At 38.8% G+C, this 27416-nt stretch overlaps 3 protein-coding genes across 3 annotated transcripts; 1 reads left to right on the forward strand and 2 right to left on the reverse strand.

The window, feature by feature from the left end:
* The first annotated feature begins 450 nt into the window (after positions 1-450).
* On the forward strand, positions 451-14167 carry LOC149015376 (TCP-1/cpn60 chaperonin family protein). The gene is made up of 14 exons (XM_089155006.1): positions 451-602; positions 735-995; positions 4913-5038; positions 5120-5323; positions 7991-8160; positions 8413-8548; positions 9329-9445; positions 9605-9724; positions 9802-9900; positions 9996-10085; positions 12487-12574; positions 12802-12890; positions 12971-13045; positions 13708-14167. Exons 1-14 carry the CDS (start codon positions 588-590, stop codon positions 13807-13809), a joined length of 1692 nt encoding a protein of 563 aa, XP_089011132.1. The 5' UTR covers positions 451-587; the 3' UTR covers positions 13810-14167.
* Positions 14168-14530: 363 nt separating this feature from the next.
* LOC149015377 (protein DETOXIFICATION 33-like) lies at positions 14531-17373 on the reverse strand. Its single transcript, XM_089156522.1, has 9 exons — positions 17326-17373; positions 16123-16664; positions 15730-15816; positions 15585-15641; positions 15231-15469; positions 15030-15148; positions 14858-14944; positions 14614-14742; positions 14531-14572 (listed from the first exon to the last, which is right to left on the reverse strand). Exons 1-9 carry the CDS (start codon positions 17356-17358, stop codon positions 14531-14533), a joined length of 1335 nt encoding a protein of 444 aa, XP_089012648.1. The 5' UTR covers positions 17359-17373.
* A 3513-nt stretch (positions 17374-20886) lies between these two features.
* On the reverse strand, positions 20887-26829 carry LOC149015378 (protein DETOXIFICATION 33-like). Its single transcript, XM_089156524.1, has 9 exons — positions 26782-26829; positions 26255-26690; positions 22335-22359; positions 22047-22103; positions 21659-21897; positions 21439-21557; positions 21266-21352; positions 21092-21148; positions 20887-21003 (listed from the first exon to the last, which is right to left on the reverse strand). The coding sequence occupies exons 1-9, from the start codon at positions 26812-26814 to the stop codon at positions 20962-20964; spliced, it is 1095 nt and encodes a 364-aa protein (XP_089012650.1). The 5' UTR covers positions 26815-26829; the 3' UTR covers positions 20887-20961.
* Positions 26830-27416: the final 587 nt, after the last annotated feature.

Here is a 27416-nt window from a genome sequence, read left to right on the forward strand (position 1 = left end):
GTTCGTTCTTCTGTTATTTAAGAACGGATTGGTCAGAAAAATATTCTAAAACCATCTTAGGCACATAAAAAATATTTTTTTACCAAATGACATAAACGAATGTGATAAAATTAGTTCAAATTGAAACTTTAGAATGAATTTATCAAACACCAACTTATTCTAATAGTGTTCTGAAAATATTTTTAAAACGGTTTTATCAAACGTCTATTTCCAAGCAAAGAACGGTCTTTTAGCACAGAAACATAAAAAACGGTTTTGCTTAAGAAGTAGTATCTCAGATTATCAAACGCATACTTATGGTATTTTTTTCGAGAACAGAAGAACGCCAGTACTTTTCTCCAAGCACGCTGCCAAAACGAACCACAAATGAACCACGAGTGAACCGTTTGAAATCCATCATGATCATGCGTTCGGTCCGTTTTACGATTTGAAACCCTCGGTTAAAGGCCTAGAGGTTTCGTTTTTCTTCTCTCCAAGCAGAGAGCCTCACTTTTTAAGTTCCCTTCCCTCAAAGCTTCAGCGGCTGCACCTTAATCGCTAACACATCAACTGTCACTCCAAGCTCTGCAACTGAAGTTTCAGCTACAATGTCGGCGATGCTGGTAAAGCTCTTTCTCTCACTATCATTCCATCTGAAATTTGCAGTTTTTGATCTATATTCTTAACCCTAATCGTCGTCTCTGATTCATAGTTCGACGTCTGCGTTTTCTCATTGTCTTTTTGTGTGAAAACAGCAACCCCAGATTATTCTGTTGAAAGAAGGTACAGATACGTCGCAAGGCAAGCCACAGCTAGTGAGCAACATCAATGCGTGCACCGTAGTTGCCGACGCCGTCCGTACAACTCTAGGCCCTAGGGGGATGGACAAGCTGATTCACGATGATAAAGGCAATACTACCATTTCTAACGATGGTGCTACCATTATGAAACTCCTCGATATCGTCCACCCGGCGGCGAAGATTCTTGTTGACATCGCCAAGTCTCAGGACTCTGAGGTATCATTAGCAGAAAAAAAATCGTATTTTACATATTTATGTGATTAGTGACTAGTACCAAACCCTAAATGGATCATTTTTAATTGTCGCGGACTGTCTCTGATCTATTATGGTAGCTTTAGGTTAGACTTCTCACTAGTCTTGCTGCATTATCTCCGTTGAGGAAGATTCAAGGTAAGTTTAATCTAGGCGTGTATTGCTATTTCTTGCCGGTCGGACTCATTTATAACAATAGTAATGCTGCTGGGATTTAAACAATGCTGGGTTCTGCTGAAGAAATGGTCAGTGTACTTAATTTTCAGCGGGGGAGTTCTTCCCTGTCGTGTGGAGTTTCTTTCTCGATAGCAGTAATTTATGGGATCCAGTTGACGGGGCTAGGTTATGTGGTACTTGGTCTCTTTTGCCAGTCTAGGGTTTCTAATTTTGCTTTAGTTCAAGAGGATGTCATACCTAATTTGGAGAATGGCTGGTCAAGTATTGTGTTTTAAAACATACTTTTTGTTTATCTGTTGGATTGGTCTTTGGTTATACATTGGGCAATCAGTGTAAAGTTTATACTTAAAATTTTGCCCCCTGATAAATATAGTAAAACTTTCCTTATTCTGGGGAAAAGCAAAACTTAATCATTGATGTTTCTTCATGTGAAGTAGCCCTTAGGAAGAGAAAGGGGAAAATATCTTATCAACCCATAATTTTGTCTTTCAACAAAGGACAGTCTTGTTTGAGAATTCCAGAAGCAGTAGTAACTTAGTTTCTGATTTATTTTTGTAAATTAAATCTAGTGTTGTCTCTGTCAAAGTTATAGAACTTTTGTTGGGTAGCTGTTAGAGATAGCTTCTATTTTTAAGTCATGAATTAGTTTTGAAAAGAGTAGAAGTTGATTGTGCATGGTAGTGGATAAAAGCTGAAGCAGACAATTCCTGACCACTTTGGAGATTGCATGTTAGTGGATAAAAATCTAGGAACTGGACAACTTTAAACACTTCAAAACTTTGGAAAGAGAGGGAAGCATGTTACTTTCGAAAGTGGGTGTCATGGGTCGAATAGGGTATTATGTAAGGGCTGTAAGGTTGTATTAGGGAGGGAGCCTTTACCATTCCACATTGATTTGTGCTCTGTTATGCTGAATCATGGAATGTTGAGCTTAATTTTCCCTAAGGAATGGTGGTAGGCTTCAAAAGGGGATACCTTGGAATCATTTACTGATAAAGTAGTCAAACAGTGAAGGTGCAAATTTGAAGGAGGCACTATTAGCACAGGGAATGCGATGACTAGTAGTGTTAATAAAGTTGCAAAAGTTGTACTAGGTGAATCTGATGGAAAATTGTCATTCCTCTAGGGAGACTTGGTGTGGCCTGATAAGGTTTAAGCAACCGCCAAGACTAAGAAAGTTGATTTATAATGTAACAAAGGACTCAGGATTTCAAGGATCTAAAAGCGGTAAAATTTCCATCAATGAAGCTATAAGATGATTGTGGGAAAAGCAAGTTCCATGAAATACGAAGATCCTTATAGCAACTCTGGAACGAATGAAAGCAAAAGGGGGAAAAATCTTCATAAGACAGCTAACATAAGAGAAAGAATGAGCGCTGTATTGGATGCATTTAGAAGTTTAGTTGATAAATTATTTATAATGGATGAAGATACAAGGAGAGATTGGAAGATATTTTTATGTTTTTACTAAATGAAGACGTTTTGGGTAAGTTTTCTGGAGGGCTGCATTATTCCATTGAGGCCCCATTTTCCATAGATGTATACAAAAATTTAGGGTGTTTGAAGTGAAAGAAACTTTAAAGAGTATGGAAGAAGACAGGGCACCTGGTCTAGATCTCAATAGAAGCGTCAAGAGTGGAGACATTGACCTGAATTGTTGGATGATCAACGAATTCCTTTAAAACCTTAAGAAGGGAAATTTTATACCGTCATACGACCAGCTGTGATGTATGGTGTGGAATGTTGGGTTTTGAAGAAGCTTCATGGATAAGCTAATGGTAGCTGAGATGAGGATGTTGAGAAGGGTGGGTGCAAAAACTAGGAACGATAAAATATAGAATGATCATGTTAGAGCTGATTTCATAGAAGCTTCAATGCATGTTAAGCTATGGGAAAGCTTGCTGAGGTGGCATTGCCATCTCTGATAGAGGATTTTGGATGTTTTAGCATTGAGGAGTGGTTTGATTCAGCTTGAAGGAGCTAAAATAGTGGCAACACTTTGTTTCAAAATGAGAGTAAAAACTCACCTAAAATGTTGCACTAGAAGAATTAGAAGTTACATGATGTAGAACATGGTTCCGACAGACTCCATTCTCCACTAAGAAATCCACTGTAGTATTGTTCGAGATCCATCCTAACACATCAATATTTCACCTAGCCAAGTGTTAAAGAGAACTTCAATAGTATTACACATGAAATCGTGGTTGAGGTGATGGAGTACATTGGCAAATGATAGAATCCATAAACTCGTACTCCATTTCTAAGTCATACCATTCTGGGAGTGGTAAAATCACATATGAATATGCTCGACACTGGTTGTCATTCTAGGACACCAAAACCAAAGGATAAACTATAGTAAGTCAAACTGATCTCAACACTATAGGACTTCAAAGATGATTCAAGCGTAGCCATTCTAAAAACGACAGGACAGTTGGACTTCAAAAAGGATTCAAACTTAGCCACTAGGATTCTGAAACTAACTTCACTAACCAGTAAATCCATTGTTCCCAACTCTTGTTCTTTTCTAGACCCATTAATGTGGCCATTATAATTAAATCCCATTTGACCTAAGGCCCTACACATATAGAACCCAACCCAACGGATACTTATAGTAAAAAAATCATTTATCCTCTCGTCCTAGATCATCTATTCTGGCTAAATCCCAATTCCCAATTTATCTTGTGTTTTCTTTCCCAGTTTTTTACTCTGTGTTGCAATAGTCAATCTCCAGTCCCTGTCCTTAGCCTAATCTTTCCTCCATTAGCTGTAAGCAATTTGAACCAGAAACCCTAATTAGGAATATGGTTCCCGTGTTTCCACCATTATGATCCAGAAATACAGCTAGTCAAAACTAATGATTCTGTATTTGGTGATGTTAGGTGTTTTTAGCACCTAAATGATGGCCTAAATAACACCAAGAGCCAATTCTGGTCGATATATAGTCTGTTCATATGATACTTTCTCTTTTTGGTCACAGTAAAATTGATGAATTTGATAAAGGCAGTATTGAGTGCATTTCTTTGTGGAACTAGTTCTTCCTCCATTGACCTGAAATCTAGCTGGTCTGACATCTATATCAGTTTCTGCTACTTATATGATTGCTCATCCTACGTTCTTTTCTTTGTTAAAATAAAAAATTGAACCTTGTATCTTCATTGCATCAAACTTTATTCAAATGTTTCTAAAGAATGACTTGTAAACATCTTTGTGTGGTTTTATTCAACTTTTGTTTTTTCCCTTTTCGTAAGGCTTTATTCAACTTGAATACCGGTACTTTGAGGTCCTTAATAAAATCCATTAATTGGATTGGTCATATGATTGTTCTCTCACATGTTCTCTATGTAGAACCAATTTTGAGAAATGCCTGGGCAAGGTGTGGATCATAGGTTACAAAAAACAGACATACCCAGTGCATGTTGCTCCCACCACTGCTAGATCTGGGGAGGGTAATATATGCAGCTTACGCCTGCTTTATCAGGGAGGCTTTTTCCTGATTCATTGTATGAAATTATTTCTACATGTTAAAGGTGCTCGTAAATGTTATTTATCATTTACTTCTTTCTCCCTTTTATGAGTTGATTTTACTTACGCTACAGTTTATTCCTTTCATTGGTGCGAAGGTGCATTTATTGTCTTCTTTGTAGATTTTTGAGTCAATTTTTCAGAATCCTCTGTAGAGGTTTTACCCCTTCTGTTGTATGTAGGTTGGTGATGGAACCACTACTGTGGTGCTTCTTGCTGGGGAGTTTTTGAAAGAGGCCAAACCATTCATTGAGGATGGAGTACACCCTCAAAATCTCATACGGAGTTATCGAACTGCAAGCTCTCTTGTATGTTTTCTGGAGTTTAGCCTTTCAATGTTGATTTGATGGTGAATTATCTCTTTCCTGAGTTTTTTATTTTTGTGTCAGGCTATTAGCAAGATAAAAGAACTTGCTGTGAGTATAGAGGGAAAAAGCCTGGAAGAAAAGAAAAGCTTATTGGCCAAATGTGCTGCTACAACACTCTCCTCAAAGCTCATTGGTGGAGAAAAGGAGTTTTTTGCTTCTATGGTTGTGGATGCTGTCCTTGCAATTGGCAATGATGATAGACTAAATATGATTGGAATAAAGAAGGTATGCAGTTTCCTATCTGGAGTATTTGTTTTCCTGTTCGTCTTTTTATATTTTTTTATTTTTAAAGAACCTCTGTGGTGCATATTGAAGCATATTTGCCAGAGTAATCAATTTATTTTTTTTGAAAAACCTTGGGTATGTTCAGGAGTAGACGTGTTTTGTTGATCACAATTTTTATTTGATTGCTCTTACTAATGCTTCCTTTCCAGATCTTCTTATATCTTAGGACACTAGAATTCTTGAGTTCTTGTTTGTTTCATGTCATTTTTAAGGGCATTGATTTTCATGAATTTTAGTGGGCAGTTCATGTTTGAACAAAAAATGATCACTCAACAAGAAAGAAAACGTTCACTGACGTTGTCTTGAGAATTTAAATAGGATCCTCGCTAGGTTGAGGATATCTGATCTCTATATTAGGTGAATCTAGTGTTTGACTTGTACAACTGACAACTTCATGACAAGATGACTAATTGAATTTCAACCATGGGAGCACGTCTAATGGTGCCGAGGAGAACCCAAGAAGTGTGTAGTTAGGCTGCTAGGTGACTAAGGTGTGCATATACTAAAATATTTTTCAATGTAAAATATGAAATTCTTACCTTTAAGATTCAATTATTTTTTTAGGAGGGTATACGTGAAGTGAGAATTTAGTAGCTTTTAATTGTACATATGAGACATTATTATTATTATATAATACATCCAGGAAAATGACATTACCCTCCAGTTTTGCCTGGAGTAATGCCAAACTCCTCTGCTCTTTACTAGAAAATGACATTATCCTCCTAGGCTACTTAGAAACTGTTGTAACTTCACCCATCTTCTTTCTTTTTTCTGAAGCAAGACCTCTCACCATGACTCCCCCCCATCTTCACCTTGCCCCTGCCAATGTAGCCATCCCCTATCCTCATTCCAGCACACTGCCATCCTCCAAATTTCAGTAACCTTCACCAGAGGACTTCCACATCAACCGAGCCAAACCTTAAAGAAATCCTGATCTTACTTTAACCAAAAATCATCTTTTTGACCTAGCTGAATTATCCTATTCTTGGCAGATCCTGGCTATTGACTTCTAGTTGGGTGAACTTCTTTAGGCTTACTTCTAGAAAATAGAGCCAAACTATGATATGATAACAACTAATAGGAACCTTCCCATGGTATAGAGTGTGGTTTCCTGTTACACAAGTAACTTCAGATGTAGGAAGTTTCTAATGTGAAAGTAAAGAAACAATTAAATTTGAAACTGATCCCTATTTCTGTGAGGCCTTGAATCCCTATTTTGGGTTTATTGATTTGGACCCATTATAATAGGAAACTAAAAGTTATGTAGCCAATGAGCCATATAATACTGGGGACTTAAATTTGGGCCTAACTAATTGAATTGAGGGCTCAATTTGACCGAAAAAACTGAACCAAGAGTAACCAAAGATTAATCTTCTTCACTGGGAGGTGATTTGCATGAGCTTGGCTATCTGTACTTTTTTTCTCCTTTTCTGGTTTGAATATTTTTAGTGGTGGATCCAAGATTATGGTTTGCACTCATGTTCATGGAATCTATCTTGGCCTGTGGGTTGGGAGGTGCTGGCATATGACTGAACTTATATGCTTAGGATTTTATTTTATTTTATTATTATTTTTTTTAAAGTTATTGAAATATTGTAGGTTTTTGTCTTAGTTGATATTATTTTAATTTCTCTTTAACTGGTTTATTTTTTCTTTTCATCCTTTTGCTTGATGTTTGGTTTAGGTTGCAGTTGGGTCTCATGTTGTAGTTGTTCACTCTTTAATGCATACGTAAGTGTCTGTACTCCATGGTGTCAGGTCATAGGATGGTGCTATTTTTTTTTGTCCAGATGAGAAGTCCTATAAATCTTGCAGAAAAATAGTTAATTACTGTATGGTCATGCTTTTGTATGCGTTGACTAGCTTTCAAATGAATTTTGATACTTTGGCTTCTGAAATTGTGATAATTGACAATGATACTTCCTTCATTGGTGCTTGTTTTGATGCAAGTTGGAGTATCGTTGAGGGATGCTTGATGGTAGTTTTTTTTTTGTTTATGTCAATATTTTAGTAGACCAAAAAAATAGCATGACTTGGTCAGTCAGGTCTCTTTGTTTTCAGATTGTAACCCCTTATATTGGGTGGTTCTATTCTACATTGAGTAAGGTTGTGTAACTTTGGGTTGGGTTAGGTGGTGGATGTTGCTACTTTGTATTTATTTTTTGATGCTTATTAATAAGATTTCAGATAATGTTCTGGTTGAAAAGAGAGGGGGGGGGGGGAAGAAATGAGAAGTCCTCACCTAATCCTTGTTTGCATGCGTTGACCAACAAGTCCTTGCCTATGCCAATCCCCTGGCACCATATATATATGTTCATATACTAGATTCTTGAATATTTGCAGTTTATTGGGACTACAATGCTTGGCACTGGCTGGTTTCGGTTCTCCTTTTCTGTTTCATTAGAAGCTCAGTCGAGTTTTGACTTTTTATCTGTAGAATAGAATGTTTAATATATTGTATCCACCTGAGTGGTGCATGCAATTCTTTCCAGAATTGTTTCTGTGATATGTTTTTTATTCCCCTTGTTGTAAATGAGATTTCATTTGAAGCTTGGTGTGTCTTTGAGATGGTTTATAGTTTGATCATCAGGAAGTTTTGTGCTGTAGGTTCCAGGGGGTAATATGCGTGACTCTTTTCTTGTAAGTGGTGTTGCTTTCAAGAAGACATTCTCTTATGCTGGTTTCGAGCAGCAGCCAAAGCAGTTTAAGAACCCAAAGATTTTGTTATTGAATGTTGAATTAGAATTGAAGTCTGAGAAAGAAAATGCTGAGATCAGGTGAGCATTTTTGATGTGGGTGTGGGGGATCAAAGTTTTGTTTTTAAATCTAAGAGAATTATTCTGCCTAATAATTATGTTCAGGATTGATAGCCTTTTTTTTATGCTTTTCCTGTGATCTTGGGGAGGGTGTCATATGTATACTTCCATGTGTGTGACCTTTAAACTGCAGGGCCTGTCAAATATTTCTTATAATGGAACTTTACAAATATTATTTGTTGGAAATCATGCTGATTGTTACTTCTATTGCAGGCTTACAGATCCTTTACAGTATCAATCAATTGTTGATGCTGAATGGAATATTATTTATGACAAGTTGGATAAATGTGTACAGAGTGGTGCCAAAATTGTCCTTTCACGTTTGGCAATTGGTGATTTGGCAACACAGGTGATTTCCCCCCTAATTTCTAACATGTTTCTCAGTTTTAGTTTGTAAATCGGTAAAGTATAATCTTCTATTTTTGGGATTAGAAAGGAAAGGAGGAAAGCAATGGAATCTTTATTCATAGTTAATTGCCATTTTTGTTAATGTTAGCACACTGACTGTTGCTTGATTTTGTTTGGTTGTTGAGAAATTTATCTAGGCAGAATTGTTCTTTGTAAAATCGAATTAGGAAAAGGGTTTCTGTGGTTGCCATCTAGTTCTGTTATGTGGAAAGATCTTGCAGCAATTACCATCATTCAATAGATAGTGCATCGTCAGGTTGGGCTTTTCAAAGTTTGGAGCTACCTTAGTCATGTATTTGCCCTCAGCTATTGGCGTACCTCCTTGGTAGTCCCTACATTTGTCTGCACCCTCTATGAAGTCATACCTTGCGAACCTGCATTTGTCCTTGTTGCCATTCCATTTTACTTGGAATTTGACATGTTTTGTAGCATACCTTGGGATCTTTTTTTTCAAAAGTATGGCTCTATCCGAGCTGTATATGATAGATATTTGGACTGTATGGGTTTGTATATCTTCATTGTTATATCCTTCATGGTTTGTCAATCATTATATGCTTACATCTAGTAGAAATTAATGAGAGTTGAAAAATCGCCATTAACAGTTGCCTTGCATGCTCGAAGAATAGTCCAGTATGACATTGGTACTTGTTTTAAGAATTGTTATTGTTCTTTAACTTGATTATGGAACAGTAAATCCATCATCTGGTTGGTTTTTCTACAGTATTTTGCAGATCGAGATATATTCTGTGCTGGCCGTGTAACTGAGGAGGATCTGCAACGGGTTGCTGCAGCAACTGGTGGAACCGTACAGACATCTGTCAACAACATTATTGATGAGGTTCATCCTTAATTCTTGCTTATTCTTAGATTGTCATGACCATGTTCAATTCATGTAGCTTAAGTTTTTAAAAGGATAGCCAGTTCTTTATCTCTATTTTGAAGCCCTGGCCCTTCTGTTAAACTTTATATCAGCTGAAAATGAACTGGTTATTTACAGGTTATGGGGTCATGTGAGCTCTTTGAGGAGAGACAAGTTGGAAACGAAAGATTCAATATCTTTAGCGGGTGTCCATCAGGTCAAACAGCCACAATTGTTCTTCGAGGTGGAGCAGACCAGGTATGCCATTTCTTAAGATGAGCATGACAAGATTTACTGGTTATGTCTCAGTTGTTAATACTTTTTCTTATTTTCAGTTCATAGAAGAGGCCGAGCGGAGTCTACACGATGCCATTATGATAGTCAGAAGGGCTTTAAAGAACTCTACTGTTGTTGCTGGTGGTGGCGCTATAGATGTATCCTACTCATCCTATGAAACTTAGATTCATAATTTTTTTTCTGCATTCTTAAGGTTACATTCTCATTTATTTAATATATTTTTCTTGTGCAGATGGAAATTAGTCGATATTTGAGGCAACATGCTCGCACAATAGCTGGGAAGTCACAACTGTTCATTAATTCCTATGCAAAAGCACTCGAGGTTTGTATTTTGCTATTACAAGCTCTTCCTGTATTCCTTGCTGCTTTCTTTTTGCATTATATGTTTGTATTAATTTTACTTTTTAGGACATTTTGATTTGTGGAAAAGGAAATCTAACTTCTTTAAGTCTCACTTCTGCTTTACCAGAAAATCATATCATACTTGGTGAAATGTTGAATACAATGACATGGCAAGTATCTACCTTTATGTGCTTTTATATATTTGTGCTTGAATTTTGGGTAGAAAAAAGGAAAAGAAGTTTAAACGGGAAGAGTTGACTGCCTCACGCATAAACAGAAGGAATCATCTGTCCTTTGTCTTCCTGTTTTTCTCTAAATATAATCCCAACCCTTTACTTGCATACGGAAAAGTACGAGGAGAACATGAACGAAGAAGAGAACACAATGGGAAGTATAAACGTCTCTCTCAACCTCATGGTGGATATATTTCCAATTCTTCTTGTGAGAGATGTGTCCTTATTTTCGATCATGTGTTTGTAGAAATGCAACTTAAAAGATCCCTTGCTACCAATAGCAACCTCAACCTCCTCGTAAATTCTTCCTTCAGTCCTACTTCCGTGCTGTTGAGCTTTAACTAGTAAATTGGGTACAGGGAGGAGCAGCTAAACTCAATTTTCCACTTGATTCTCTAAAATACAAACCTAAAATAATGGGTTCGCAATGGCTTCCTCTGTATTCCTGTTCTAACTATGATGTATTCCTTTAGAATCCTTCTACCATAAGGCCCAAGAAATTGCCCGTTACACCTATAGAGTTTTCCACCCCTTGTATTGTTCACAGATTCAGTAATGATGTTTTCCACCCCTTGTATTGTTCACAGATTCAGTAATGATCCCACCACTGATGATTATAAGTAAGTAAGAGTTGTACGCTGATCTGCCTGTCCATTCAGAGGTGAACGTCTACTCACTTAGAAGCAATTCATAAATAATTATAGGGAAATTACCTGTTCATCTCAGTTGATTGGAGGACATTCTGGGTGTTTTGCAAATTCTGCTCTTAATTAGTTTTGCAGAAGTCCAAGTTTATCGCTTAATTAGACCTTAAAGATGAGGATTTTTTTAGAGGTGCCTCTACCTGATTTCTCAGAAAATAAAGAAAATGAGTTTCTCAGGGATGTTTGGTTCTTGGCGGACAACTTCGCTTGGTTCATGCCTGTTGCCCTGCTTCCTTGTTGAGTTTTGGATGACAAAGGAGTATTGTGTGAGTTATTCTCGGGCAAAGTATTCTCCATTGGAAATTCACCACTATTAATGGGTTTTCAGGACCTTATACCTGTATGTCATGTAAATAATGGTGTGAACTTTTACTCGGAAGGATACTCGGTTACTGATCTTCAGATTCATGGTTCTCCAGTATTTTCACGAACAGCTGCTTTGGGAATCTCATTCCACTTAATTATTATAAAGATGAAACTGAAGAACCAGAAATGAAGTTAGTGTTGCAAGAAGAAAGACAAGAGAGGGCATTTTTGTCATAAAAAATAACTAACCTAACAGTTTCCATTAATGACCGGACGATGTGTCCTAGTTGGTCATTTTTGGATACTACTGGTTAGCCAAATGCAAAATATGATTTCTTTTTAATTGAATCTGACATAGGCTAAACATCAGGGGTCCAATTGAATTTTTTTTTTATATGTAAAAAATTTAAAAATAAAGTTGGAAAATATTCGCTGTCATTAATTTATGTTTGTCCAATATTTTTTGTCCCTCTTGCAATTGATCTATTGCTGGATTTCTGGTTCAAGATTGATCTGCAATAGCCAATAGGTATAGTAGTCCAACTTTGGAATTCTGTTTTTCGATCATTTTGTGTTGTTTTGGAAGGAGTGGTGAGCCTTGGTGCAAACAGTTAAAAGTTCCACTATTGCAACCTGCATTTGAAACATGGAAAACAGGCTCTGCTCTGGCTGGAGTATTGTGCACGGGGATGCCCCCTTTTGTGTTGTTTTGGGCTGTGGGATAAGCTGTCGAAGTGATACAGGTCTGATGGTCTGATTCAGTGATCAAACTAAGTCAAGTGGTGGTGTATTATGTCTGCAAACTGGAACACTGTCAAGTGGTCCTAGCTCCCTAATTCTGTTTTTCTTCTGTTTATAGGCGCTATTGAAGTCGGCAGGCATTATTGTTCTCTTAGGTTAAACGATATTTTCTATACTATCATAATGAACTCCATCATCCTTGGTCATTTTATCAACTGCTATCATTTATATGCATTTCTCTGCTTTAAGGTTGTCTCTTTTCTGTTCCCATCAGAAGAGTCTCTACGATTTTGATTAGTTAATTATACTGCCTTGTCCAGCCCTTGATTTCTGTGTGATGGATTGAGCTCTTCATTCCATTGGTGTTTTCTTTTTTCTCAATCATCCTATTGTACAGGTCATTCCTCGGCAACTCTGTGATAACGCTGGATTTGATGCAACCGATGTATTGAATAAACTGAGACAGAAGCATGCTCTTCCTTCTGGTTAGCGTCCATCTTATTTCTATATATGCTTGCATATGTGGCTTTACCCTAGCTTTACCCAGATATGCTGGCACCTCTGGCTTCATTTGGAGCCAAGAATTCCCTCTTTTCCAACTGTTTGGATGTTTATGAGGATCAGTTGGTTTCCAGAGGTGTTTTGGAAACCCTTTTTTTTTAAAAATAATTATCAAGCTTGTCTTGAATGATGCTTACAAGGATAATGACAGGTGAAGGCGCACTTTTTGGGGTAGACATCAACACCGGAGGAATTGCAGATTCATTTGCTAACTTTGTATGGGAGCCTGCAGTTGTGAAGGTAGTCTGTAGTTGCATTATCCCAACTTTCTTCCATGACTTTTTGTGCCTTTGATGTGATTCTTTAATCATCTGTTGCAGATCAATGCTATAAATGCTGCAACTGAGGCTGCTTGCCTTGTTTTAAGTGTGGATGAGACAGTGAAAAATCCAAAGGTATTGTAGACTTTTATGCCTTTACATTGAAAACACCATTATTAATCTGAAGACTTGGCAGTTCTATTATTAGGTTTTCAGGTATTTTTGTTATTTATTTTATCCCTTAAAGGAAAGGTTGCAGGGCTTCACCTGAAACTGTTTCTGGGCCTGGTGGGGTGTTTGGTGGCTCTGAATTTAGTGTTTACGGTGACCAAATTGTATAACAATGAGTCCATGAGTTTATGCAGATATCAGTTGGATTTCTTTTCTTTACCAAATTAAAAGTTGGATTTCTTTCATTTTAATGCTTTTAGAAAATCACTTTTTTCTTGGTACCAGTTTCTTTCACACTCCTAGCAGCTATTGGAAAATCAAGTGAAATGCGTTGTACATTGTGGCCATCTAGTTTTGAGAGGCTTGCACATTTTGACATGTACCCTAGCCTTGGCATTCACTATTTATACCAGGGTTAGAACGAAATAATAGAACAGTTCTGTGCTTCAGTTGGCTAAATTTACCCAGAGATTTTAAGACAATCAAGGATTTATGTGTCATGAGAAGAATCAAGGATGCTTTAGTATTGTACTTGATTACTTGTAATATATCTGCTGATCACCATGCAAATGTTGCAAGATATTTCTTCAAAAATGTTCTTTGATTTACTTTGTCTACAAATGCAGTCAGAAAGTGCCCAAGGTGATGCTGCTGCAAGTGCCATGGGTGGCCGGGGACGTGGCGCAGGTGGCTTCCGTGGCCGTGGGCGGGGCATGAGGAGGCGATAGAATTCCTTGGGTTGACAACCATGTGCTAAGATTTTGTTTTATTTAAGAGGTTATATTTTCCAGGAGGTTGGTTACCTTCAGTTTTGGATTGTTTTTAGGTTGTATTCCCATCTGGTGTAATTCTTGTAACTCTAGTTAGATGGAGTGAACGCTGGGTACGAATCCTGGTGAATGTCTGAAGCATATTGATAACTATTTGTGGCATTCTTGTGTTATGTAGGAACACTGGCTCCAGTAGTGGAGTTGGGAATGTAGTCTTATGTTTTTGGGTGATGCTTATATATTGCATATTTATGCGCAGAAACCTGTTTTCTCTCCTTTTAACATGAAATTTGTCCAATATATGACACTTAGTTACGCTTTATTGGTGTGTTATGTTCTACCAATTGCTCAGATTAATTTTCATCTTCTCAAAGGGAAGGAGGGGGTGATGTAGAGCTGTTGTATGTTTTTCATAGTTAATATTTAAAACCATTATAGCTGTATAACCTTCGTCATCTTCTAAGAGCATTTAACCTTCCATCAATTACAAGTACTGGATGAGAAATTTCTCCTTTGTTTTGATGATAAATCTATTATTGATGAAGGTGTTCAGGTTGACGATACAATAGATCGAATATATCTTTTATGTTTCCCAGAAGAAAATCAATATGGTTTCCTCTCTTTCAATTCTCTGAAACGATCAAAGAAACAATGACCCTTTATAATCAAAATCCTTGAATCAGGCCGGAGGAACTATTTCATCGTTGTCTGATGTGGAATCCTACAGCAACAAAGGGAAGAAGCTTGTTAATTAGTAATAACTGTACATCTAAGGGTAAATTTCTGACTATCATATAGAATTATTATATGGAAATCACATAAATTGGTTACAACCTTGATGGGTGCTGCTGATCCACCCCATTTCCTTATCCTAGATGCTGCAGCCTTGGCCTGTAATAGATAGAAATATCAGAGAGATACTAAAACCAATATGAGAGGTGAAACCAATGTCAGCAGACCTCCTTGTGTGTGTGAGAGAGAGAGAGTGAAACCAATATCAGCAGACCTCGTTGTTCCAGTTTGTTCCAAAAGTTATTACTGTCAAGATTATTGTCTGCAAGGCAACTCCACCCATCATTCCAGACCATATTCCCTGCCATTAAATTTGTTTTGTTCTCTTTTAGGAACACTAGTTAAATATCCATCACACACTGTGAGGGGCATGCAAAAGGTGTTACCTCTACTCCGAAGTCCAAGTTGTTACCAAGGAAGATCCCTAGAGGAAGACCCACAATATAGTAAGAACCAATGTTAATATATGCTATCAGCTTCTGCCATCCTGCTCCTACAGCCACACCTGCAACAATTCCATCCATGACATTAGTTTCCAGAAATTTGACTCATGAAACGAAATTTTTAGTGTGGCTTAGCTTACAAACCTGTTAGAACAGGCTGAACACTGTTAAGCAACAGTGTGAAGGCTAAGATGGGAGCAAGGTGAGAAACAGCTTTGGCAACCGCAGGACTATTTGTGAAGGGGAGAGCATAGACGTCCCTTAGAGTGAGAATGACGGTGAAGAACAGGAGTCCTATCACTGCTGATGATAGCACCACCACCAATATTGAGAATTTGGCGGCCCTTGGCCTTCTTGCTCCAAGTTCATTTGAGATCCTCACACTATATAACATTAAAAGCACAATATGGAGAATGAAAAGAAAATCTATCTTGATTTTCAGGCTCATCTTTAGCTAGAGAAAATGTTGGCATAAAGGATTATATATTGCAGTCTTGCCTGATTGCTGCATTGAAACCTATGAAGATCATAAGCGCCCACCCATTCAGGTTGGAACTGTCAAGGATTAATAAAAAAACCAGGTCAGTGGGATTGATCAGAGACCCTTGAGCCAAACAGCAATGGATTCAAAATAGTACTGTACCAGATTGAAATGGAAGCCACTGCAATCTCTGCATTCTTCAAATTTCCAGCCAACACCACAAGTAGCATGTAGTACCAGTATTCAACACTGTTTGGTCAGTACAGGAAGAGAAATTGATCAATTTTTATCTGCAAATCAAGAATACCCACTCTCATACATCATAGTAATTCAACCTAAAGGCTCAAAGCTGTAGGATGAAGGGTTCTTTGTTATGTGCCTAATGCGACCCAATTTCAGTATATGGGTGCTAGATTGGGCCAACCTAGTATGAAGTAGGTTAAAGTACTTGATTCAACTTCTTCCATCAACTTTGGAGCTCTTGGTGCACTCGTCAATTACCTAGCAAACATTCTTTCAAGGATAATGATGTGGGACTATTCTTCCAACACCTACCACAACATAATAGCTGATGCAATGGACAAGCGAATGAAGGCTCCCAAGTCATGAAAAGCTCCCCAACAGAACCCTGTCCAAGCCCCAGGACAACTGCCCATGATGATGACTAAAAACTGACCCAAGTCCACTAGATACCAAGATATATTGAGTGCTATTGCTGCACCTGCCAATCCAAGCTTGAATTGCACAATTAAGAGCCAACACAAGAAGATATGGAAGATCAAGGCAAACCCAGATACCCAAGCCATAGCCATGACCTTGCTTTGGGCCTGCAAGAACTTTTGCATTGGAAAATTGATTGCATAAGCGAAGAGCTGAGGAATCATGTAGAGAGAGACCCTTCCGGCGAGTACAGCAATATCTTCCTCCTGTCCTAACAATCTCAAGATCTGGGTGGCACAGAAGTAGATGGGCAACAGAACTATAGCTGTTAAATTGAGGATGACCCATGAACGTTGCATGTATACACCCAACATGTGTATCTCCTTTGCACCATATGCCTGTCCACATAATGTTTCAAGTGCACTTCCCATTCCCAACTGCAAAATTTTGCAGAGATTTCATCAAATCAAAACAGTAATAGTCATCTTCAGCAAAATTTCTCCCAGACATATAGCCGCATGAAATGATCATGCGTTTGTAGTATAACGTGTAAGATATATATTTTAGAAATCAACTACATAGGACCCTTTGATAACTCTCCAAGTGTTTCTGCATCAACAAACACCAGGAAAAGTTTTGTTTGTTTTTAAAAGCATAAACAATTTGGGTGTTCAATTAAACTTGTTTATTGGAGTGAAAACATTATCAGGTTCTAGCAAAGTTCTTATGTTTTAGAGTGTTAAATTCTATTAATACATCTCTCTAAACTCTTTCACTAAAACCTAAGCCAGGCCAGCACTCAACTTTTGCTTTGAGAACAGCATCAAGACTATTTTTCGAAGCAAAAGTTATCATAAATTTCAATTTATGTTTCAAAATTCACTTAAAACAAAAATAATTTGTCAAAGTCAAAAAAATTGTTTGTGTGTTTATGGAAACATGAAACACAGGAAACTATTTTTTGATGGGTTATCAAACAAGTCCTTAGATTCCTTTTCCCATCTTCTTGCATGAAGGAGCCATTTGAATTCTAGAATACGGTTTACAGTAAGGGAAAAAAAGAAAAGAGTCATGGAAGGATATAGAATTCATGTATACCATGATGCCGAAGGCAAGGCCAGCAATGACCATATTCTCGGTGGAGATGGCATCGAGCTCAAGGGTGCTGAGGTGGCCGGCGAAGACTTGGGTGGTGGCGCCGAGAGAATACTGAGCGATGGTGGTGAAGATGGCCGGAGCAGCGAGGTACCATAGCTTCTTGTTCTCTTTCAACCCTTCATTTAAAAATTGACGTAAACTCCTTATCTCTTCTATATCTGCTTCATTCTGCAGAAATGGATTCTCCAACTCTCTACCCATTTCTTCTCTATTTCTCCCACACATTAACTCGATTGAACAGACATTATCAAATCCCACTACCTAAGATTTTTGCCAATTGGAAATGCAGGTTTTTTCGTTCATGGTAATCCTATGTTTGTGTAAATTTCTCTTCCTTCTATACTTAAATGGCATCGTTTACATTCTAAAAATCAGATTATACAGAATTCATCATGGGATCCACAGCTCAGTGGATACCGATTGGTTGGTTCTTTTATTATTTTGGATTTTTTTATGAAAAAAGTACTCCATATTAACCTCAAGGCTTGACTGAATTGACAAAAAAAAATTTTAAAAAAAAATTTACATTTTCATAATATGAGATCAACCGTCTGAATCTTTTTGCAACTACGTGGTTTTTGAAAACCAAGAGTAAATGATATCTGATTCGATAAAGAAACCAACTATGAGCTAATTATAAAACTAATTGGACCAATATTTGATTAGTTTATCCATATATAGGATTGTAGAGAATACAAAAGAGTATAATTGCAAGGCACCGGTTACTATTGTTGATTATCTGTTTCTACAAATCTTGAATTTAGGCTTTTAAACAGGAATGTGGTTCTAAAGGCAGAAATTTGAATTGATTACTTAAAACAAGTTTGTTGTCATCTATCTACACATATAAAACCGTGTATAATTCTTAAAGGATCCCCGCAAGCACGACACCCCCCCCGCGCAACGTCGTTTTTTTTAAACTCCACACTATCTTTGGCTCAAAATATTTTTTATTTTAAATCCTAAATTATTGTAATCACCTAACAACTAACTACTAAATTATCCTCAATTAAAATAATTATTAAAAACCAAAACAGTATAGTTAAAACTTAAATTATCTTTAATTATTAAAAGCCTAACCTACCCCTTTTTTTTTTTTAACCTATTTTTTTTTTTTTTAATTTATCAATCAATAAAAAAGAACGTGCTACAATCAAGTGAAATAAAAAATGCAATTAAAAAAGAGAGGGTATGTTGATAAAATTAAACACGTGCTATTACTTTTGGGGTTTTTTAATTGTTTGATAATTAAAAAAAAAATATATATATATATATGTTGGGGTTTTAATAATTAAAGATAGTTTGTATTTTAACTATGGTGTATTGATTTTTAACAATTATTTTAATTGAGGATAATTTAGTATTTTAATTGCTAGGGTGATTATGGTAATTTAAGTTTAAAATAAAAAATATTTTTAGCCAAGGGTAATTTGGGGTTTTCAAAAATATAACAATAAAAATTAAATTTAACCGAAAAAGTTAGCAAAGGGGATGTATTTGATATATTTGCTGGGTAAGAGGAGAGATAAGTGATATTATCCAACTAAGAGGGGGTGTAAGTGGTATTTGTCCAGCTAAGAGGGGAGGTAAGTGATATTTATCCTTTTTAAAAGCTCCGTTTAGCTGTAAGCTTTAATTATTACTTGTCCCTAAACTTAAATGAATGTGTCAGCTTACAATAAGATCTTTTGGTGAGTAAAATGAATAAATCTATCTAAAGAGGTATCATGTCTTCTTGGTGGTTATGATAATTATTTATCAGCTACATCTATTGTTTTTGTTTAAATTAAACCATTTCCATACCTATTTTGATAATTTTCTTAACAATAATTAATTTATCAGCTACATGGCGTGATTGTTTTTGTTTAAATTAAACCGCATCTCGTCAATCCTATTGCATTGATAATTGACGTTTGCTTAACACCCCCCCCCCCCCCCCCCCCCCCCCCCCCCCCCCCCCCCCCTAATTCAAAGTAATTAATAGGTGCGTGATAGCTAGGATTTATCTCCCGTCTCCATTGCTGTCTCCAGTTTCATCTTCTTCCTACGTTTGATCAATCGACATTTGCGGTGAAGTCAGCAGGAAAGCCGGATTAAGGGCGTCGACTTGGGGTTTGTGACTTAAAAAACTTTTACTATTCCATGGGGGGGGGGGGGATTATTCTTCTATACCTGTTATATGAGAGGAAAGAAGAGAAAATAATGCAGATCCTTTAGCATCCTTTAGGGCAAGTAGACATTCACTTGTAGTTAACTTACATGGAGCCACTCAACTCTTTTAGTTTCAAAAAGAAAGTTGAGAGAGATCACAAAAATAGATCTCTTCTCTAGCTGCTTTGCTACATCTGGTAAAACCATACAAGTGGTCCAATTCAGCCAATGTATTCCTTGGCTTGGTCAAGTGAATGTATAGAATTACTCAGAGAGAGAACAAGAGACTTGCACTGTTTCCAACCTCAGCTCCCATGTTCTCTTACACCCTAAAGATTCTAAAAAAGAGAAAAACTGTTTGCTATAGATAAACCCATTATAGTTTATAACATTCCAATGGGGAGTTGTGTTTCTTTATACTCTTTAAGACCCCGGCCCACTCAATATATTGAGTTATTCTGATTCCACTCTATGAGGTTTGGGAGTGTTAGCAGTTGGACCGGTTGGACCATTGTATCTGTCACCATTTAAGACTTGATGGAACTAACCCTTAGCATATATTTTAAGCTCTATTGACTACTAAGCTAAGTCACTGAGACAAAATTATATGTAGATACCTATGTAAAAAATACCCTTTTTTACCTTTCCATCCTTGTATCCATTTCTTTTTTTTCCAAATCCCAATCCTTCAATGAAGTTTTATGGTATTTCCGTGGGTTCCTTGAACATGGTTAAATTCGGAATGGAATTGATTTATTCTCAACCAATTACCTCACTTGTCCAGTTCAGTTGAAACAGAAATAAAATTATGCCTAAGAGAGGAGACAACTGTTCCTGACTGTCTTTTATACGTAAGCGGAGGTCATGAGTGCATGTGAGAGATGAGGGATGCGTATAAATTGATGTTTTGAGAATAGAAACTACACTAGTGGGCATGACAGTCATTTGACCTCAATTGGGTTAGTATGGTCATTATAAGATTTAGTTTGAATTTTAACGGTCCCATATGTATGGTCACCAATGGTGTTAAATGTGGAGGAGTCTTTGTGAGGTTTGATTTTAGGAGAGGTTTGGTGAATTTCCAATGAAAATGAAGGCAGTTCATGCAAACAATTCTTAAATAGATTGATTTTCTAATAGTAAAGTATCACAAGCAATTACATTATTCTTAATCTTTTGCTATGATCTTCACTCTTCTCTCTTGAAAGGCATGCACATTCAGACTGCTTCATCAGATCGTGAAGGTGACAGGTGTCAGTCAGTTTAATTTCGTTTTCTTCCTTGTTTTGGTACACCATATGCAAGAATGGAGATCATTCTTCATTGGAGGAATCCTTCAGGAATCTCTGAAATGATCAAAGATCAAACCAATCTCCAAACTAGCTGCTCAGAGAAACAATCACCCTCCATAATCAAACTCCTTAATCAAGCCAAAAGTGCTGTTCCATTCTTGTCTGACTTGAAATCCTACAGCAACAAAGAGAAGAAACCCATTATTTTGGATGTATTTTAAAAAGTAAACGGCTAACTATGTGAAGATCAATGTGATTGCAACCTTGATGGGTTCTATTGATCCACCCCATTCCTTTATCCTAGATCCTGCAGCCTCAGCCTGTATTAATAGATAGAAAATTCAGAGAGATGCAATAGAATGTGGGTATTGATCAAGACCTAATATAACCATTGGAGAAGTTGGGGAAAAAAAACCAACGACAGAGAGAGATCAGACCTCTGTGTCCCAATTTGTTCTAAAAGTGATAACTAGCAAGATCAGTGTTTGCAAGGCAACTCCAGCCATCATTCCAGACCATATTCCCTGTGATTTAAAGGGTTTCTTTTGAATATCAGGAAAACCAATCCAGTATCTATTACACATGAAGATGGGCGTGCACAAGGTGTTACCTCTACTCCTAAGTCAAGTTTAGTACCAAGGAAGGCCCCTAGAGGAAGACCCACAATGTAGTAACACCCAATGTTTACATAAGCTATCAGCCATTGCCATCCAGCTCCTACAGCCACACCTGCAGCAGGATCCCCATCCATGGATCACATTAAATTTCCAGAAGTTGACTCAAAATTAATCATCAAAAGAAGTGTATCTAGTGTTGCTTAGCTTACAAACCTGATAGAACTGGCTGAACACTGTTAAGCAACAGCGTGAAGGCTAAGAATGGAGCAAGGTGAGACACAGCTTTAGTAACTGCAGGGCTATTTGTGAAGGGGAGAGCATATACATTCCTCAGCAGGAGGATGAGGGTGAAGAACACAAGACCTATAATTGCTGATGTTAGCACCACAACTATTATTGAGAATTTGGCCGCCCTTGGCCTTCTTGCTCCAAGTTCGTTTGAGATCCTAACACTGCAACATTTGAAATGAGGAGAAAAGAAAGAAAAAAAAAAAAAAAAAACGATTTGGAGAAGAGGAAGAAAACTTAATGAGTCTCTCCTGCTTCTAATCTCATCTTTAGCAAGAGAAACTGTTGGAGTAAAGGAGTATTGCATTCTTACCTGATTGCTGCATTGAAACCTAGGAAGATCATAATTGCCCACCCATTCAGGTTGGAACTGTCATGAACAAATGGATAAATCAGGTCAGTGGATGTAACAACCAGAAATGAAGTCTCGATGAAGGTATGTGCTCCACTCATGCTTGTTCACCACATGATAAAGGTAGGCCCACCTCTAAGTACTAACAAAATAAACAACTAATAGAACAATCCGCAAATAAGAGAAAAGAAGAACACAAAAAACAACAAGAGAAAGAAAGACACAAAAAAGGGCAGAGAGAAAACCCACATAAAAAAGAAATATCCAGAGAGAAGAATGGGAGATTAAGAAGAAGGAAGAGGCATCTAAGCCTCTTCCCCCACAATCCCACACGCGATGTGGGACAATAACAACAACTCCCACTGGAGATTAGATCGCCCCCACGCCACCACCAGCAGCTCACAAGCCAACGGAGCACCAAATGAACGCGAGATGCTTTGCAATGCACGCGGTCTCTCGTGTGGATTTTTGCATATCCACCCTCCGTCTTCCCCCCCTTCACGAACAAAAAGTTTTTGTTCTTTTTTGTTTTTTTGCCGGGAATGAAAAGGGGGTGGGGTGGGTGTGGAAGAACCCAACGAAACAATCAACAAATAAGAGAAAAGAAGAACACAATAATAACAACAAGAGAAAAGAAAGACACAATAAATAGGGCGAGAGAAAACCCACTATAAATAAAGAAATATCCAAGAGAGAAGATATTTGGGATGATTAAAGAAGAAGGAAGAGGCACTATAGCCTCTTCCCTCACATATCCCACACGGAGTGGGACTAAAACAACAACCCCACGGAGATTAGATGAGAACCAACAACCCACACGCCACGCCACCACCAGTCATGCTCATCAAGCCAACAAGGACGCACCAAATGAACGGAGATTGCTGCAAGCACCGCAGGCTCCGGTGGATTTTGCATATCCACCCTTCCGCTTCCACCACCACGAACAAAATGATATGTACCAGTGTTTTGTCCGGAATGAAAAGGGATTCCTGCAATGTGCAGGCACGACCGCACAATACAAGAGAATCTTCTGTGTTTGGCCCAAGTCTCCATGAATCTCTATCCGATGCTCTTTACAAGCTGTGTAGCGCCAATACCAAGCTCGTTGTAGCCAAGGCTACAACCGGTAGTTTAGATACCAACTCACGGCTCGTTCGCAATTGTAAACACATAGCCGAGGGATTCCTATCAAGATCCCGCAAAATCGAATCAACATACCCGAAAAATCAGATCCTCCATAACAAGAGCAGATCCAAGGTCCTTAATGTATCAGGATCCTCTTCACTATAATCCAATGCTCTTGTCTGGATTGAAGGACAACACCACGCAGGCAATGCCGGCTGACATACATAGCGAACACGGACTCCAGGAGCAACGGACCGAGACATCTCCACCCGATGCTAGGACACAACGAGGATAACGAAATTAACAGAAGAGGAGAGAAGGCACGGAAGAAGGGGAAGACTTCCTAAGAACTCCGAGATAGCCAAATTAGTTATCGCCGGTGAATTTGCATCCCTAGAATCTGTGGGGTCCCGATTATTCAAACCAGCCAAGAGCCTAATACGATCCGATCTTGTTGGGGCCGACACCAACATATCATCGACATACAACAGAAATGATGAAATCACAACAAACCCGAATACGACAAGGGGAAGCAAGGGATCCAAGGCTAATATGAAGGAACAAATTATACCAACAGGGCGTTAAGGATAGAGATTGTTCAACCGAAACAAGTCGGTCTAAAACCCGGTGGAGCAATAGATTCTTCAAGATCTCCAGAAGAAAGCGACATCTAACGCCAAGATGTAGATCAAACGAGCACAAAGGGAACACGGAAGAGAAGGAAAGGAGAAAAGATGGAAACAACACCCTTCGAGCATATCCGATACATCGACGAAGCACGATCATCAGGGATCTTGTAAACCCAGTTACCAAGGGCTGGGGTAAAGGAAAGAGCATCAGAAGAGCTCAGTGATAGGCATCCAAAGGACGGAGCAAAGCGAAGGATGGCTCACCACGAGAAGACAGAGCAAGTGCTCCAAATATAAGAGCAAGTGGGAGCTCACGAGGTGACCGGAAGAGACCAAGGACGCTCAGATCGGAAGAACCAGAAGGATGGACTTCTCCTGAACGGTACCTCCGGAATTATGAAAGCTACCACATCTTCCATTGAGCTATCTTCGCAAAAGACACCGCGATGACGACCGGGGGTGGGATCCAAGATACCCCGACTCCACACGATTAAGAACGATCGGATTTTGGATCCAACTTCGAAATTTCGGGGATGATACACACGAACAGGACTCCCAAATGTGTGGGCGGAATAATCAACCGGCTGAGTCCACATTCATGGTGTCTTCAGATCAATCGATCTTGTTGGTGATCGATTAATCACATAGAGCAAAGGACGGCCGCAAAGGACTTAGCCATGCGGTCAACAGGCTCGTCTGAGAGAGTCTATCACGCGACTCCACGGAGGAGTGTAAGCCAGGAGTGCTCGATGCTCGATTACAAAACTCAAAGAAGTCATCCCCGATATCACCGCCAGTGTCCGAGGCACGATTTCCGGCTCGTTCAACTGGCTGAATGTTTGAAAACCGAAAACACACGACTCTCGATAGGAAACACCCAACACTCGGAATAATCATCAATAAAGATACATAGTACCTGCTCCTCCGAGATGTAACCGGGCGCCATACATCGAGGAACTAATCGAATACTTACCCGGAATGATGCATGAACTCAACTATGGCTGCTTGTAACACGGGCTCACAAAAGGGTAATGAAACCGGAGAGGAGAATGCGGAGAACCCAACCCGCGACAGGGGCAATGAGCCACACGACCTGAGAGGTGATGAACGATGCTGCGCTCCGACATGTTTCCCAACGTAAAATTGGCGCCCTTTAGCTTTATTACAACTAGCGCTCCTTTGACGATCCTCATCATTCCATTTTGGATGGTGTCTGCACCAATTTCATCTAATTGTCCCAAAGACAATAGATTCTTCTAAGCCCTTCACATGCGCACATTTTGAATAGGCGTACCATACCATCGACATCTTCAACTGATGGTGCCAACTCCAACAATCTCCAAGGCATGATCATTTCCATGTACACAGACCTCGAGAGATAGGTTCATAAGTTTGAAACCAACCGCGAGAGGTCATGTGCCATGTTGCTCGAATCCAAGATCCAAGCATCACTATGTTCCAATCTATCCTGGCGCCATGCCGAGGTAAAGAATATCTCCTTCAAGAATGCACCCTGAGATGTTTCTACCTTATCTACAATTTGATGAGGTGAAGTGATTTTGGCTTCATACAATTTGATGAGGTGATCCCAAACCTCCGCAGCTTCTCTCTTCTAGCCCGCTAAAATATCATCCGATAATGGTAGATGCAAATCGAAAGAGCGAGATACGTTCCACCGGTGGAACTCGCGGCCGAACACCGATGGCTTCAGGGTTATCTTTATCAATAATGCCTTCATCTTCATTTTCCATAATGAGAATTTGGCCGTCAAACTTGCCGATGTAATTTTTGCGCATTGCTCTATCACGAATGTTGTTGGTGAGAATAACTCCCACTATTTCACGTGAAACTTGTCTTCCAGGTTATCTCCACGGTATATGGTTGAACCAAAATGCACCAGGAAAGTTTCCAGAAAGACGGAGGGAACAAGGGTCGCAAAAAGACAGACAAAATTCCAGACATGCACAATCACCCAATACACCCAGGATACCCGAAAAGAAACCACGGAAAGTGACCGCAAAGACTCCGTAGGATGAAAAACAATACTTACACGAGGAAGGACCACCTAAGTGGCAACACAGAGCAACATAAGAGATACTCACACCCAAAGAAACAAACAAACCCCCAAGGAACCCGAGGGAAGGGAAGGAACAAGAGCAACAAAAAGGAAACGCGGAGAAGAACCCACGAAAGAACAATCAACAAAAAGAGAAAAGAAGAACACAATAAAAAACTAAGAGAAAAGAAAGACACAAAAAAGGGCAAGAGAGAAAACACATAAATAAAGAAATACCAAGAGAGAAGATATTTGGGATGATTAAAGAAGAAGGAAGAGGCAATCAACCCACATCGTCGATGTGGGACAAACAGCAAAAAAAGGCGGAGCCGAAAAAACCAGGGGGGAAAGAGAGGGAATGTACAAAAACTGACCCAAATCCACTAAAAACCAAGATAGGTTGAGTGCTATTGCTGCACCAACCAACCCTAGCTGGAGTTGCACAATCAAGAGCCAACACAAGAAGATATGGAAGATCAAGGCAAACCCAGATACCCAAGCCATGGCCATGACCTTGCTTTGGGCCTGCAAGAACTTCTGCATTGGAAAGTTAAGCGCATAAGCAAAGATCTGAGGAATCATGTAAAGAGAGAACTTTCCGGCGAGCGCCGCAATTTCTTGATCCTGCCCAAAGAATCTCAAAATTGGTGTGGCATAGAAGTAGATGGGCAACAGAACGAAAGCTGTTAAGGTGAGGATGACCCATGAACGTTGCATGTATACACCTAACATGTGTATCTGCTTTGCACCATATGCTTGCCCACATAATGTCTCAAGCGCACTTCCCATTCCCAACTGCAAAATTTATCATACATAGTGTGTGACGATCTTTCAGATAAAAACTCGAAAAGGAAATGGGTAATGGAGGAAAAGAACCCATAAATACCATAATGCCAAAGGCGAGGCCGGCGATCACCATATTCTCGGTGGAGACAGCATCGAGCTCGAGGGTGGTGAGGTGGCCGGCGAAGACCTGGGTGGCGGCGCCGAGAGAATACTGAGCAATGGTGGTGAAGATGGCCGGAGCAGCAAGGTACCACAGCTTCTTGTTCTCTACCAACACTTCTTTTAACAGTTGACTTACATTACTAGTCTCATCTATGTCTACTTCCATCTGCAACAAGGGGTTCTGCAACTCTCCACCCACTCTCTCTCTCTCTCTCGATAGAAATCCCAAAGAAACAGGTTTCTTTTCTCTTTGTGATTGTTGCCTGAGGGATTCATTGCTTATATAGTATATCTGTATATGTAGAATGACTTTCTTAGCCGCCAGCGTGGGAGGTATTTAAAATTTTTGTTTATCTCTATCTTTTGGTAAACGTTTGTGTTAATCTCTTCCATTGTTATAATAAACTCGCAGATCCAGCCTCCCTTGCCACCAGCCACGGCCTTAACCCTTCAGTATTAATTTTTTATTAGGTCTACGTTTAGATAGAATGACCATTCTACCCATGAAAGTTAAGAATCTTGTTACGTTGCCCCCGTATATTCTGTGCACAAATCGTCGGCTCCAAGTTCGTC

The sequence above is a fragment of the Hakea prostrata genome, chromosome 5, assembly GCF_041222555.1.
Source record: "Hakea prostrata isolate BN-2017 chromosome 5, UWA_Hpros_2, whole genome shotgun sequence".
Taxonomy (NCBI): domain Eukaryota; kingdom Viridiplantae; phylum Streptophyta; class Magnoliopsida; order Proteales; family Proteaceae; genus Hakea; species Hakea prostrata.